The sequence below is a fragment of the Natrix helvetica genome (genome assembly GCF_964273705.1).
Source record: "Natrix helvetica genome assembly, chromosome: 4".
In the NCBI taxonomy this organism is placed as follows: domain Eukaryota; kingdom Metazoa; phylum Chordata; class Lepidosauria; order Squamata; family Natricidae; genus Natrix; species Natrix helvetica.
This window is the reverse complement of record NC_138550.1, coordinates 24,331,107-24,348,510: the sequence shown is the minus strand read 5'-3', so window position 1 is coordinate 24,348,510 and position 17,404 is coordinate 24,331,107. Positions and strand designations below refer to the sequence as shown.

General features: G+C 38.7%; 1 protein-coding gene across 1 annotated transcript in view; it reads right to left on the bottom strand.

The window, feature by feature from the left end:
• MTUS2 (microtubule associated scaffold protein 2) overlaps nt 1-17,404 on the bottom strand; it is a 224,671-nt gene that overhangs the window by 86,114 nt on the left and 121,153 nt on the right. The window contains exon 5 of the mRNA XM_081952692.1: nt 1,436-1,534. Within this exon, the coding sequence (XP_081808818.1) occupies nt 1,436-1,534 (99 nt within the window). The remainder of the gene's footprint in view (nt 1-1,435; nt 1,535-17,404) is intronic.

The following is a 17,404-nucleotide window of genomic DNA, read 5'->3' as shown; positions in this document are numbered from 1 at the left end:
CCAGAAAACAACAGTTAAAATGAAATTTGACCAGCTAAACGGTTCATAACTGGGAAAGAAATACACCAAGGTTATAAATTGTCACCTGATTTATTTCTGTGCAGAATATATGATAAATGTGGGAATAGAAGAAACAGAAATTGGAATTAAAATTGTTGGAAGAAACATAAATAAACTTAGATACGTTAATGACATATTTTGATGATTGAAAGCAAGAAAGATTTAAGGAATCTCTTTTTTGAAGATAAAAGAGTAGAATGCAAAATCTGTACTTATACCATTGAACATTGACAAGGACTCTTCATGATATTCTGTATTAAATTAAGTAGTTTCACAATTAGAATAATGTAGCTGACTCTGTAAACTGCTTAGAGGGCTGTAAAGCACCGTGAAGCGGTATATAAGTCTAAATGCTATTACTATTAATCGTACAAATTTTCATTATAAGGGGAAGGAGGAGAAACAATTTGGAAATGCCTTTCCACGCTGTTTTCATTTACAAGTTGTTTTGTGGAAATGTTCAAACATTAAACATTTAAACCTCCAATTATCTCACTAATTGAAGAATAGTTTTAGCTCATTAAAATGTTTTTATTGAGAACTCTTACTAATCAGCCAAATCAATACTGTAGTTTTAAGTACACGTGGTGAATGTATTCATCTGACCTTCTCATTTATTGTTCACAGTTGCCAACTACTTGTCTCCACCGGTGGCATTTTAATTATGTAGACTGTTATAGAAAACAATTCTGCAGTTAAATGCAGGGACTGCTGACAGAGGACTAAAGGAAAAGCAGAATATAGGTTTGTTCATGAGCCAACAATTCAGGATTTATTATTCTTCTTATCCTACCCGTAGTAAATATGATAATGTAATATGTTAAAAAAAATAACCATAGCTAGAAATATTTGTACACTATGCATGACGTGATAACATTTCTTGACAAATTAAATAAGTTCCATATTTTAAATGTTTAACAATAAGGTCCTCATTTATAGAAAAAAAAATACATTGTTCCATCCAGAGATAATCTGATACAATTTGTTTTGTCTGCTTATATAATAAACTTGCTTACTGATGCTTGGCGGTCTGAGATTTAATGTTTATAGAGTTTGTGTTCATGCAGGGCAACCTAACAAATAAATAACACTTTTTGCTTTCTTCTCCCTCATTTCCCCTAATCAATCAGAATAAATGTATAACTAAGAAGCTTTGTAACGAATGCTGCACGTAGGTTTTGAAATGTTCACACAATGGAAAAAGACTCAGCTGCTTTAACCATTTAACAACAGGTACACACCTCTTCATGTTTAGCCTTGTACAGATTTGCATTGATCTAGACATTATTCCAGAAAACCATACTTTAATAATAATTTTCCATCTACAAATTTAAAACCTTTTTTTAAAAAATAAGTGTTCCCAGATTACAAATACCTGGTGAATTGAGCTTGGTGGCTGCTACTACCAGTCTCTTGGGGGATGAGATGGCAGGCCTGCTGCTTTCCTGATCTTTCTGTCCTTCTTTTTTTGGCCCTGTAAGAAAAATATATGTGTATATAACTGAAAATGAAACATACAAGAATAACAGAATAGGAAGGGACCTTGGCAGATTTCTAGTCCAATCCCCACCCAGGCAGGAAACCCTATACTATTTCAGATAAATGGTTGCCCAATCTCTTCTTAACCTCTTCCAATGTTTTACCCAAAACTTTTGAAGGCAAGTCATTCCACTGAATAATCGTTCTAACTGTCAGGAAATTCCTCCTTAGTTCTAGGTTGGGTCTCTCCTTAATTAATTTCCATCCATTGCTTTTTGTCCTACCTTCAGGGGCTTTAGAGACTAAGTTGATCCTCCTCTTCTTTGTGGCAGTCCCCTAGATATTGGAACACTGCTAATATGTCACTTCTAGTCAGTGGTGGGTTCCGGATCCTGTTGCAACCGGTACGGTGCAAAGAGGCCGGATGTGCACCACATGCATGTGTGCAGCGCATGCATGTCTGCTTACCACCTGCGATGCTCCGCAACGCCTCCACAATACTCCAGCTGCTCGGCGGAGCATCACACAGGCACCGTATGCTCTGTGCATGTGCATGTAAGCCCCAAGCAGCTCAAATACAGGTAAGGAGGGCGGGTGGGCCCTCCGGAGCACCGTACCGGAACAGTACCTGGTGCTCCCAGCAGGCACTGGTATGCCTGTACCGGGGCATACCAGTCGTATCCCACCACTGCTCCTACGCCTTCTTTTCATTAAATTGTAACCGTTCTTCATACGTTCTTCATACGTATGAAGAACGGTTACATTCTTCATCTGGTACCCTAATCATCCTTGTTGCTCTTCTCTGCACTCTTTCTAGAGTCTCAACATCTTTTTTACATCATGGCAACCCAAACTGGATGCCGTATTCCAAGTATGGTAAAGTGATATTTAATACTTCACTTGATTAACTTCACAGTTACAGGAAGGCACTCTAGGAATTTGACTTCATAGACCAGAGGTAAGTTCATTAAATGGGTGAAGACGATTCCATCTTCAGATATATCATGTTGCACATTTCTAGGCACTGTACAAAACTCAGAATACTTCATAATATGGTAAAATTAAATAGTAAAATAAATCATAATGTATAATATTCATATTCAATCCACGTATGTATGGAGAACCTATACACACATTTCAATCACAAAGATACACACACATATCCCAGCACTTCCCCCATAACTCACTTCCTCAGTTGCTCCATCAGTTGATGGAGATTTCCCCTGGACAGATTAAGTTTAGCTTCCTTTCTTATTGCTAAGTCACTGAATAAAGCTTATTTCCAGAACCTCTTTGAACATTAGGAGAGAGAAAGAGTATTGAAACAGGACTGGGAAATGCGTCAAAATACACAGAAGACTTTAGGCAGGTTGGTTTGTGAACCACCATATTAGATTAATTGGATCGCAGGTCAGATTTCCCTTATGTGTTTGAAGTCAATTTGCTACTCACAAAAACACAAGTCTATTTCTTTACTATTTAGGAATAGTAAATAAGAAAAGTAATAAGAAAAGTTGTTTGATAACATATACTGCTCTATAAAGCACCGCTGGCATTATAAATTATTAAGCCACAATTTGAATGAAACACAGATGCTTTTGAAAAAACGGAGTAAGATTTATATTTAGAATCTCACTCGTGTAGTAAATAAGAGGTTAGACTGGCATTGGAGGAGACCCAAGTCTAGTCTATTCTCAGCTATGACTAAAGATGATTTTGGGCCAGTCCTTCTCTTTTAATACAACCCACCCCAGAGTTATTTTGTGTGAAAACAAGGAACAGGAGCTACATGGCTTACTATTGTAAGTTGAGGACTACCTTCTATACTAAAACCTTGATTTCTAATACTTTGCAGCTTAGGCACCAAAAACATGACCTTATGAAGTATTTAAAAAGTAAGAATATTTTTCTGTATTAGGATTAAAACCCTTTATTGACATTTCTTTGCAAAAACTTCATAAAGTCTGGAAAATTATTTAAAGCAGTAAAAGGGAACTTCTAGTATGCGTGCCAAAAAGAGAGCTTCGGATAAGTGCAATAAAAGAGAAAAGGATCCACCCGGTTAAATTCTTAAAGTCCCATTAGAGTCAGTAGGATTTTAATAGACTAACTGTGAAGAACTGCAGAGTAAGGAAGTACAAAGAGATTGTTCAGTCTGGAATGCATAGAAAACCTACAGAATTATTTATAACCCATTTGAATGTAAAAGGAAATGGTCAGCCAAGTGGCACATAGTAAACTGACTAAACTGGTTGAAAGTGCACTTAAAGTAGCTTGTAGGTTAGCTGCTTTACTGTATATTGCTCTGTAGAATTAAAAAAAAGTGAGAAACACGGTACCAGCAAATCTCTGAACTGTATTAATTTGGAACGGGGGAAAAAAATCACATGTATGGATTCCCATGCAATCTTTTCACTTCCCAGTCTTTTTAAATTTTATGATGTATTTGAACAAATTTGTTTTCTGGGCTTTAAATGCTGAAACCATTCGTTTACCCATTCCAAATTTCACTTATTTTCTTTCAGAAAAAAAATATATATCTGGAAATCCACCAATCCACCTTAATAGGGCCAAATTTGGTGGGATCAGAGCCAGACATCTCAGGTTCTAGTTCTCTTTCACCCCTAGCTATTTATTCCATGACCTTGGGTGAATCATTATCCCAAGCTCAACCCTACTCACAGGATTCCCTACTATGAAGGGAACATAAGAATACAATAAGAATGCAATTACAAAAAAGAGGAGGAAGGAATATTATGCGGTGTTGATGCCTTGAATTATTTGAATGAATGAATGAATGAATGAATGAAGGAAGGAAGGAAGGAAGGAAGGAAGGAAGGAAGGAAGGAAGGAAGGAGGAAAGGAAGGAAGGAATCTTGGCTCTGTAATTCCCAGAATTCTACAATGTTGTTGGGAAATCTACAGGGTATAATCACAACAGAACTAGAATCACAACTGAGGCTGTACTAAATTCTTCAAGAAATTTGCAGTGCTTTATTATTTATTTATATTTATTTATTTATTTATTTATTTTTCACAATAATAGTCCTTATTATACTGGAACTGCAGCAATAGCACTTAGACTTATATGCTGCTCCATAGTGCTTTCGTGACTGGTTTACAAAGTTAGGGTATTGCCCCTGAAAAAATCTGGGTCCTCATTTTACTGACCCTGGAAGGATAGAAGACTGAGTCACACAAATGAGAAAGTTTTGAAAACCATATTTAACCAGGATACTTCTCCCAGTTAATTTATCTTTTTTTTACACAATCAAAATCACTCTAAAGCAGTTTGTATGGATAACCTCATGTATCTAGTTGAAAATATCAATGTGATGTATTATCTGTGAAGGAATTAGGAATTCAAAGGAATTATTCCCTATAACAGACCTGTTATATTAGTACTAACATGCTATTAATGTATGAATGTAATGTATTAATGAACACCAGAATCTAGCTAGCTCCTAAACCTAATGTATTATATGCAGGTATCTTTAATATATAAATTCCCTACAGAAGGTTGAACTCCATAAATAGGATCTGGCTATGCGTGCCTGATAAGTACAGGATGAAATTTGTCAAGTCTCCTGGTGCTCAAAATAGATTTCTTCTCATTCACCAATTTTGATTACTTCATTCACTGATAACTGATTTTGAGACATAGAATCAAGATCTTCCAAGCATGTAAACAATGGTGGGAACAAGCTAGCAGACAAGGGAGACAAATCCAGACATAGCCATATAACACAAAAGAGAATAATCTTGTTCTTTCCTTCCCTTGAGGAAAAACACCGCTTGCCTTAAAAATCCAGACTTTAAAGAGGGAAAGAAGAGAACTCGGGGGAAAAACAGGAAAAATGTGATAGAGAAGCTGAAAGAAGTGGACTTTACCAGCTCCTCCTGACAAGCAAATAAACAAGCCAAAATCTTTGACAATCCAATAATTAGTCTATATTTGGAGCAGTGGTGAGTTTCAAATTTTTTTACTACCGGTTCTCTGGGCGTGGCATGTCTTGATGGGCGTGGCTTGGTGGGCATGGCAGGGGAAGGATACTGCAAAATCCCCATTCCCTCCCCACTCCAGGGGAAGGATATACTGTAAAATCCCCATTCCTTCCCCAGCTCACTAACCTGCTTTCCATCTCGTTCTCCTGTGCAGGGAAGACCCAGGCGATTGGCTGGGAATCGGGAGGCAAAGAATAGATGGGGGCAGAGCCAGCCAGATATGTTATTTGCCAGTTCTCTGAACTATTCAAAATTTCCGCTACCAGTTCACCAGAACCGGTCAGAACTGGCTGAATACCACCTCTTGTTTGCAGCAACCTGTCCACCAAAATGTTTTTAAATGTTACCAATCAACTAGTGGAATTTCCAAACTGAATACAAAACCACTTGGGATGGGGTAGGATAAGGTGGAGGGATATGGCGTGGCTTCCTGCAAAGAGGTTATCATTTTATCCCTCTAGTCCAGGGGTGTCCAAACTTGGGGACTTTAAGACTTTAAGACACCGCCCCGAGTCCCTTTTGGGAGAGGGGGCGGTCTATAAGCGCTAAGAAATAAATAAATAATAAATAAACTTGTGGACTTCAACTCCCAGAATTCCCCAGCCAGCATGGCTGGGGAATTCTGGCTGGCTGGGGAATTCTGGGAGTTGAAGTCCACAAGTCTTAAAGTTCCCAAGTTTGGACACCCCTGCTCTAGTCTGATAACCACAAGTAATCCTATCCTTCATGAATGATGAAGCACTGCAGCATGCCTTATTTGAAACAAAATGAGAAAAGGAAGACATGAGATGGGAAATATTATCTGGGTTAAAAAAATAATTCAGTTCTGTTCTCACTAGAAAATTAACCAGTAACGTGTGTGTGTGTGTGTGTGTGTGTGTGTGTGTGTGTGACAAGATAGAGGAAATGAGAATAAATAAGCAAGTACAGACACAAGATGATGATTGTTAGCTTGGAAATCAGAACTGAAGAAATCAGTTGTTATCCTTTCCCTTTTGTTTCTTGACCTTCATGGGTTCTACCACTGTGTGAAAATGAAGGGGTTTTATTCCTTTTCTTGCAAAAAAAAGTTATTTTTTATTCTTTGGAACTATATATAAATATAGTTTTTCAATCACTGCTAATCTAGATAGAACCAGTCTGCATGCAATGAAACTAACCCTTTTTCCTTCTGAAAATCCATGTTCTCCCTGCACCACTACTTAAAATTTATTATTTTATTAATAAATTAATTTTTAAAAAAAACCAAGGAAAAATAAATCAATTATTTTAAGAAGGAAAGCCTGAAGGAAGAGAGTTGTCTCTTCTGATTCTCTCACTAAACCATAGTTCAGATCAGGATAGGCAAAAGTCACAAAACAGAAGCATTTCTTTCTTTCTTTAATTTTGAACGACAATAATAATATAACAAAAGTTGACTCCTTCTCCCTCAGGTCAAACTCAAATCATAACAAGTGTGTGTGGTGTGTGTCTGTAGATAAAGGCATTTTGCAATCGTGTTATGCAGACATAACTGTTTAACGATGGTCATAGGAGAAGACATTTAGTAACAACAGAGTATATGTCAGGCCTGCAGTTATATTCCTTTTAGAATCTTTGGCCTGCCACACTTTCTCTCTCTTTCTTTACTATGCTGTTTCATTAGTGGGCAATTGGGAGGAGGGAATAGTAAGGAGTAGAATTGTGGAATGTGTTGTTGTCATTCCTTTCTAGAAATCAAGGCCATTCTTTGTCTCTGCACCTCTGCATCTGACCGGAACTAGATGGGTGGAAATGCCAGTGTGGCAGAGGAAGATTGGACCATGTGATGGATTTATGGATGTGGGGACAAGATCATGAACTTTCAACTGGGTGGGAATCCGAGGAAGCTTTCAGATTCGGGATTCCACAGAGGTGCCAACATGTCTGTCTTATTAAATTGGAACTTTGATGAAAGTTATGTCTTGAGCTCTGATTTAATTCTGCATGATAATTGGAACGCTGACAGTATAATTATTTAGGTAAAAATGTGCTATACCATTAAAATAATTTCTTTTTTAAACAAATCTTTTATTGAAAAGTTTTTTTAAAAAAAATGACAAAAAGAAAAATAATTGCAATTTTCTTCTGTATAACATTTCTACCTCGGTATACATCCATTGTAAATGCACTTCTCTCCCCTTATTTCAGTTTCTCTTTGTCTATATATGTGATACTATTATATACATTCCTTAATTTACAATCCTTCATTATGTACCATTTCCATTTATGCACGTTTGTTTATCTCTACCTATACATTGCTATTTTCTAACTCCTGTGTCGTCTTCATTTAGTCTTTCCTTAAGCTTTACACCTGTCCTCTAGCCATTTGTACCACTCGTTCCATATCATATAATATTCTGTTTCCTCTTTTCTTTTGTAAATTTGTCCATCTCTGCACACTCTAACACTTTCATTATAACGTAATTGCTTTTATTCTATTACACAAATGCTATGCCAATCGAAGTGGCCAACTTTTGGTTCCAGTATGAAGTGTCAGATTTGAACTTTAATGGATTTTATGGCACTGAATCTGAAAACCTGGAGGGCTTGTTGAAACTTGAAGAAGGAAAGTCCACCATTTCAACTGAGGTAGTATTACTTGTGAAAGATGAAGATCCTTAGTGTCTCCAAAGCTGTGGAGAGTCTTTGAAGAGAAGATTCCTTCCCAAGAGCAATTTTAATGTCCTTTTAGAGTTAGGATATGTTCCTCATATGTACTTTTCATCTTTTCTTACTTCTACAAATTATTATTAATGACAGACAATGATATGTTTACCATGCCACCTATTTGCGTATTTTAACTGATGGTACTCTTAATTCACATTGACTGCTCAGGTGAACTCCAAATTCCTCATGTCCCACCTACAAAACTTATTGCCAAAGGTCTTCCTGCCTGCCATCAGTGGGAAAGGAACCATCAGAGATGGCTTTTCATCTCCTAAATTGACTGGCAAGCCAGGATCTTTTTAAAGGCTTGTTCTTTCTTCAAAATTATTGGTTGCATTATCTCCAGTGGCTCTGCAAGTATAATTTATTTCAATAGAATTAAAGGACACGTTCCAAATCATCTGGTGCTTCTATTCTAACCACCACCACCACCACCTCCTCCTCCTCCTCCTCCTAATCTATTTCTTTGACATGCTTGTGATGCCCCAAATTTGCACAGAAGGATGATTTAATGCAGTGAATCTAATTAAAGCTGCTCGTTTCAGAGAACGGAAGAAAACCAATCAGCTCATGTCATCAAAACAATTTGCATAGCAATTATTTTCTAATATTCTGTCATACCATGTAAGGTGATTCTTTTCTGTTGCTTTGGTTTTGGATGGCTCAAATTTGTGGAGTGATGCAAAACGATGAGATTTGTGCGGGGTTAATTGAAGATGCCTCATTTGGATGACAAGCAGATTCTATAAAAAAATCACTGTTTGCCCCACCATTTTTGTATTAAATAAGAATGCACAGGTAAGATTGTTTTTTTAAACTTATTAGTATACTTGATGTTTCTTTACCAAATGCCTCCTTATTTACTCCTTATCACAAGGATTTAACTTACTCAAATCTTCATAAATTGGGGCTGTTCCAGCCTGAATGTAATCAGTGGATTAGGAAGAAGCTCCCATTGTATTCTGGTATCTAATTTATCTAATCTCCATTGATTTCGGTATTTAATCTTTTCCACTTTTGCTTTAAGGATGTTGTAAGCTGCTCAGAGTCAGTTGACAATGAGATGGGTGGCATATAAATGTTATCACAAATAATAAATACATAAATTTATATGTCCAAAGTTCCTTTCTTGAAGAAGTTTGAAGCTAAAACATACACCCATCCATTAATTGACTACAATACCTTCTATACACTATTTTGAATGTATGGAAACATATTTTTTCCCCAAAAAACTGATCTAAGTTTTGGAAATTGTTTGCTGTACCTCATTGAAACATAGATTGTAGTTTCCTGCGTTGGTTTATCAGAATTTGTAGAAAAATCAAAATATCAAAGCATTAATATGATCACAATTTATTAATATGATGAAGGATCAGCCACAGAATTTAGACAGTGAACTGTTGATGTCAACTTTTTGTCCATTGTGCAAAATATTTTGGATGTTGGAGTCCTACTATTCAGAAGTTCTTTAATAGAAGATAATTTATGTGGCTCAGGTTGAACTGTGGAATCCTTTGTGATCTCTATGCTTGATCGTTTGCTTACCGGTGTTTCATTAACAGACTAGATAGCATCTTCAGACCAGCTTACCTGGTAACAAAATGTTGGCAAGCAAACAACCAACTTCAGAGAACACCAAGAACTCAAAATTCTTCAATGTTCTTCCCTTGTTGGATTCCTTGTTTGTTTCCTCTCCTTGCTTTCCCCATCACTGCTCATGTTCATTATTCCACTCTTTTAAGGAAAAAAACTTCCTTTATTTTTTTTTAAGGAAAGACAGAAAAAAGATTGGATTTGTTACATGATCTGTTTTTGATAAAGGCAACTGACTTTAGGAAGCACAGCATAGACTTTAAGATGCTTACAATTGTTCTGACACAGGCTTCCTTAGAAAGCAAGAAGCAAAGTCTTGGTCCCGAAAAACCTCTTTTATTTGCATGGCTGTGAATTCCTTTCATTCACAGTCAGCAAGGCTTTAGCAAACAGTCTTTCAGAGGAATGTTTATCCACACGCACCTTATCTCATTTGGAGCACTGCTAGATAACTAATTTCCAAACGCAGGGCAAAGCAAAACTTGGCACAGAGTCTCTTATAAGCACAAACAGAACTTTCCAGACCGAATGAACAAATTGTTTCCTGCAAAAGCCGACTCCTTGTTCATTCCTCTTTTGTTTCTTCTGGGAGGTGGCAATCACCTTCAAGGTGTGGCTTTACTCTTAAGTCACCCTGCTTTCTTAGTTGTTCTTGTCTTCTGGCAGCTCTGCACATATGCACACTGGGAACAGGCTTCACTGTTCTTCTGCCTCAGTGCTGTCTAACTCCCTCTCTGCCTCTGACACAGAGCCCTCTTCTGAGCTTTCCTCAACCCCCAGGACTGGGATTTTATTTGACATTTTGCATTTGGCGGAGTTAGTTTGCTAATAGGTGGAGTTAAAATCTGTCATCATAATAGCTTCAAAGACTTCCTAGATACATACAATGCATCCTAGATGTATAGGAAAATAATAACACTTATAATAAAAGGAAACATAATGTTTTGAATTTCCTTTGCATAAGAGCCATCTGTAGTAAGAAAAGTAGAGCTGTTCCAGTCTTTCCAAAACAGTGCTTCATAATGCACACATACAGTGCATGTGATGCATATACTGTACATGCAGATACATATACATGCATGTAAAACGATTGTATATACAAATACAGTATATATGTTGAGATAATCAAAAGCAACTCTGAAGCAGTCACATGCACCTGGCAAAAAAGACACACTTGCGGTAATGTTCTGAAGAAGTTCTTTGCTTTCACAACACCAGGTTGTGTTATCAAACAAAACCTTTGAAGTATTTGCACAGCCTTCACAGAAAGGATCTGCAGACACAAGGTGCAATATTGCATTGAGTTATCCATTGCAAAGGTTGCATTTGATATTTGCATTCTATGAAATATTATGCAGCGTAACAAGCTTAAAAATAACCTCATAATTAGCAAGCTCTAGCATCTAAAAATTATATGTTCTGCATCTGGTCTCTTCTGAGCTAATACAAGGATTGTATTTGCAATGCAATAGCTAACCATAATCTCAGTATTCCCAAAAAAACAGTCCTAGATTCCTGGTTAAATGCCAAATATATTGCTCTCTCTCTGTGTGTGCGTGTGCGTGCGTGCGTGTGTGGTGCGTGCATACGTGCATGTATGCATAAGCATATAGTAAAGGACTACCAAAATCTCTTCCCTTATGTAGTGGCAATGTGGAAGACCATTGTTATTTCATATTTAGTGACATATTTTGATTTCTCCTTCATATTAAGAAAAGTCTAGAGCTCATTCTAAGCTAGCTTGCTTGTTTTTCCCCTCTTGCTTGTTAAACAAAGATAAAGGAGTGGCTGGGGGAATCTTCATTTAACTTCACAGCTTTCTCCACTGTGAAAGTCTCAGACATTTGATTCCCATCCCAGAATCATCTACCAGCCAGTCAAGGTCAGATCTTGTAGTCCCTTGACCATAGCAGGGCCAGAGAAGTCATGGGTGCCAGTTTTGATAACAACTGTGGGGCAGTAGTTATGAGTTGGGAGCTTCTACATGAAACTTAGCATTACATACTGTGGATTCCGGCTGTCCTTGGGGCATCTCTGCTGTCACTCAGGAGCTTCCGGCAGCCTGTGTGAGATTTGGATATTATCTTGCTTGTGTGCTTTAGATATTTACTTAAGCTAATGAGGTAAGGTTCCCTTGGGCATGCATCCTAGCCATTTCCGGCTCTAGGGGTAGTGGTTATCTCCGTTTCTAAACCAAAGAGCCAGCGCTGTCCGAAGATGTCTCCATGATCATGTGGCCGGCATGACTAAATGCCAAAGACTCACAGAATGCTGTTACCTTCCCACCAAAGGTCCCTTATTTTTCTACTTGCATTTTTACATGCTTTCAAACTGCTAGTTTGGCAGAAGCTGGGACAAGTAACAGGAGCTTACTCCGTTACGCGGCGCTAGAGATTCGAACAGCCGAACTGCCGACCTTCTGATCGACAAGCTCAGTATCTTAGCCATGGAGCCACCACGTCCCTGCTTAAGCTAATAATAAAGCTTAAAATCTCTTCATTAACTGGTGAGCTAATTGTCTCTGGATCCAAAAAACTGCCTGGCACCTGATCACTGTCCTGACACTTGCCAAAACACCATGATGCACTGATACCCAATTGCCACAGTTCAGCATTGCAAACCAAATAAACAAACAGCCTTCATATTGAAACATTTGGCCTATGGATCTCAGCATCAACCTTCTTCTTGGTAGAAATAAGGACAGCATGGGTGCCAAAGACAGCATGGAAGCTGAAGCCACAAAATATTGGTTATTGCTGCATTTGATTGTGAGACGTGGGAGGGCATCAAGGAAATGAATCTCTCTGCTGCTTGCTGACAGCAGAGACAGCTGGAGCGATCTTGCAACAAAGGACTTCACAATCTACTCTCCATATATGGCACTGCAGAATAGTTTCTATAACTGAAGATGCTTGCATTTGGATTAAAAAAATGTCCTAAATTTGCACTTTCTGAACCAATTAGAAAATGGAAGCCCAATTATCTTTTTGGCAGTTGCACTTTTCTGAATTCAGCTGTACGTTTTCGGAATGAAAAAGGCTGGATATTAGAGAAGGTGCTCACAAAGATACACCCATTCACGCAAAAGCAGAGAACAATAAGCAGAACTACCTGAAAGGGCACAAACTACTCAGATATTTGTTCCGAGTCTGAGAGGGTGCACTGCACGTGCAGATATCTACCCAGCGAGAATTACATGCTGTGGAAACCCCATGCCCATCTCAGTCAGTGACTCTGGGCTGCTTAATTTTTTTTAAAAAAAAGTATTACAATGAAACACATTAAAAACATTTTCAAACAATAAAAATAGTAAAACCAACAAAAGCCCTAAACATATCCAAATTAAATATACGGTACATGGGAGCAAGATATTGGGCCAGTTAGCAATATAGGCAGGAAATGAAAACTATGGCACATTCAGAGTCCCTGGCTTGGGAACATAGCAGGGATGGGTTTCTGGTACGCTAGAATCCGTTCATGAAATTTAGCATGCCTTTTGGAACCCGTTGGTCCAGAGGCACAGAACCGGAAAACTCCCTCCTGCCTGCCTCCCCTCACTCGCTCCCCCCCGCACGTCCAGTCACTGCTCGCTCCATACGGCTCCATTATACACCAGTCAGAACTTCCAAATGGTGTTCAGGGGTAGCCCCATGTAAAGTGTATTAAGGGAAAGGGAAAGGGTCCCCTCGCACATATGTGCTAGTTGTTCCCGACTCTAGGGGGCAGTGCTCATCTCTGTTTCAAAGCCGAAGAGCCAGTGCTGTCCGAAGAGGTCTCCATAGTCATGTGGCCGGCATAACTAAACACCGAAGGCACATGGAACGCTGTTACCTTCCCACCAAAGATAGTCCCTATTTTTTCTATTTGCATTTTTACGTGCTTTCGAACTGCTAGGTTGGCAGAAGCTGGGACAAGTAATGGGAGCTCACTCTGTTATGCTGCGCTTGGGATTCGAACCGCTGAACTGCCGACCTTTCAGATCGACAAGCTCAGCGTCTTAGCCACTGAGGCACTGTGTCCCTCATATCCCTAGCGAATCCCTAGCACCATGTAAAGTGTATTACAGTAGTCTAAACTTTATTTTAAAAATTCAGATTGTTTTTTTTATAGAACCCACAAAAATGCATTCAATATCAGCAGTTAATCACATCATAATTTAAAAATTATCAACTGTGGCCATATCTGGAAAAGCAGAATTTTTGATTGCAAATCATGCCCTTGACTGGACTACTGTAAGGAGCTTTACATGGGTCTGCCTCTGAAAACCATTCAGAAGCTGGAATGGATGCAGAGAGTGGCAACCAGCTTGTTGGCATGCATGCACTGCTGTTGGCTTATTACACCAATATTGTAGACCCTGCCTTGACTCCCAATGAATTTCACGGCATAACCTGAATCCATAAATATGATGGAATGCCTAATATAAAGGAGGCAGCAAGATACTGAAGGCAGGAAACGGGAACATTAAAATAAAGGTTTTGAGTCCGTGGGAGGGGAGGGGAGGATAAGGGGGAAGTGTGAGAAAAAGCCTCAGAGAAACTTGACTTAATAACTCTAGGTGTAAGTTGTGTGAAATAATTACTTTGGCAGACTTTCAAGGTTGTAGTTACATTATCCTTCTGGCAATAAAGATCATTTTAGAAATCCAGGTGATGCTTAATTTCTTTGCATGCCACCCTTACAGAACTGGACAATATGGGTAGCATTTAGCAACTACAATTGGGACTCATAACTTGGTCATTAAGTGAAGCAACTGCTAAGTGTGAAACCACCACTGTGAAACCACCACTGTGAAACCACCACTGTGCTTAGAATCTGTGCTTCAACTTACCTTTGCTTTACTGATCAGCAAAAGTTGAAAATGCAACTGTTGGCCACAAAGTTAGTTTTTCATAGCAATAGCAATAAGCACTTGGACTTATATACCACTTCATAGTGCTTTTACAGCCCACTCTAAGCGGTCTTTCATAGCAATAGCAATAAGCACTTGGACTTATATACCGCTTCATAGTGCTTTTACAGCTCACTCTAAGCGGTCTTTCATAGCAATAGCAATAAGCACTTGGACTTATATACCGCTTCATAGTGCTTTTACAGCCCACTTTAAGCGGTCTTTCATAGCAATAGCAATAAGCACTTGGACTTATATACCGCTTCATAGTGCTTTTACAGCCCTCTCTAAGCAGTTTACAGAGTCACCCTATTGCCCCCAACAATCTGGGTCCTCATTTTACCCACCTCAGAAGGATGGAAGGCTGAGTCAACCTTCCTGAGCAGGAAGCAGTCAGCCTGTAGTGCTGCACTCTAACCACTACGCCACTTTGGCTCATCACTGTTATCACTTGCAAACCGTTATCTATCCTTACATGCAGGACCACCCTCTCCAAGAAAAAGTGAGCTTTCATTTTCGTGGTTTCTCAGTATGGTGTTCCACTTTTTTTTTGTATATAAAATTGAATGAAACTAATATTCAATGAATAAGTATTTTAAAGATGTGGGAAAGAAATACAACTCAAAGTTTCAGCTATTCACTTGAAAAAAGTTATCCATTTCAAAAGCTCCAACTTGAAACTTTAGTGAAGTCATTTCCTTGCCAATAGATATTTAAATAGAGTAGAAATAGTCAAAGTTTTAGACTATTTTAGAGGAACTAATCTCTCTCTCCATACACCTGAATATTTTCCTTGTGGGTTACCCACTCATAAAGGTAAAGGTAAAAGTTCCCCTCAAACATATGTGCTAGCCGTTCCAGACTCTAGAGGTGGTGCTCATCTCTGTTTCAAAGCCGAAGAGCCAGCACTGTCCGAAGATGTCTCTGTGGTCATGTGGCCAGCATTATTATTATTATTATTATTATTATTATTATTATTATTATTAATTAGATTTCTAGACCGCCCCCTCTCCCCGAAGGGACTCGGGGCGGTGTACAGGTATAAATTTAAAAAACCATACAAACAATAGTATACATAGCTAAAATTAGATTAAATAGCCCCGGTACAAATTTATAAAAATTAAAAACTTAACCCATAAAACCAATCATAAAATTTAAAAATAAAACTGAGGTGGGAAAGCTGGAATTAGGCCAGGCCGGCTAGCTGAAACAGGTGGGTTTTGAGCTTCTGACGAAAGGAGCGGAGGTCCGTAGTCATTCTAATGTCAGGGGGAAGGTCATTCCAGAGGGTCGGGCCCATCACAGAGAAGGCCCTTCCCCTAGGCGTCGCCCGCCGGCACAGCCTAGTGGACGGCACCCGGAGGAGTCCCTCTCTGTGTGAGCGAATCGGCCGAAGGGATGTATGGGGCAGGATACTATCCCGCAAATAACTAGGTCCTGTGCCATGGAGCGCCTTGAAGATGATGGTCAACACCTTGAAACGCACCCGAAAAGCTAACGCATGGACCCACCAAAGGTGGTTCCTATTTTTCTACTTGCATTTTTACATGCTTTTGAACTGCTAAGTTGGCAGAAGCTGGGACAAGTAACAGGAGCTCACTTACGCAGCACTAGGTATTCGAACTGCCGACATTTCTGATTGACAATCTCACTTAGCCACTGACCCACTCATACTTCCCCTCAAAAGCAGATCATATTAAAAACTATATAGCATTACCATGAATGTGTCAAATGATTATCTACAGTATAACATTTCTACAAAATAAAAATGTATTTGGCTTGAAGGGTGACACAAATCAGGTCACGCTTTATTAGTTAGGTATAAAGCTATTAAGATTTTCACATCCTATTTATACCTTCTTTATAGAGCAAATGACTAAAGAGATATCCTCTCCTTTGAGTAGTCATGACTCTTTTCCGTTGAGAGCTTCTTATAAACAAGATTTACCAGTTTTAATATTTAAAAATCAGCTTACAGAAGGACTAATCTGGCCTGTGGCGGATAAAGCTGTCTTGTATATAGTCTTCTCTTTCTTGAAGCCCTCATATCATAAGTAAAATCACCAGGACCTACAGCTTCTGAAACCAACCTGATAACAGGGATCCCTAAGTACCAATTTATTTAAAGTTACCACTCTGCCACCCTGTCATTCTTCTGGAGTGCAAATGATCCAAGTGGGTTCTCCATTCATTCTAACCTCACAACATTAAGCTGTGAAACTGGCTGGACTCATGTTTTTAGCAATTATGAACAACCATCCATCCTTTGGAGTCTCTCCAGGGACCCATTTGTGAAGCCCCCCCCCCTCCAAAAAAAACCCTGAATCACTATTAGAGAGGGCAATTTTGGTATACTTCTATAATTCCAGCCCTGATGCCTTCAATTGCTCTTCCTGATTACTGTGATTTATTTGAGGTTTATATGTTATAGCAGGAGCATGAATCAGGTACCGGAAGACCAGATGATGAATGGATGGAAAAATTTATGGCTGTCTCTTCTTCTGAAGCATCTGATCATTTAAAGCGCTGCGCAGATATCTGCCTTGCTACTTCACAGTCTTGTTTGAAAAGAAGGCACAGCGCTAATATATCCATACAAACTACTAAAATGAATTATATGAATATAGTTGGACTGCACTTGATAATGGGTATTGGGCAAAAATGATGATGGATGAACAGCATATATGC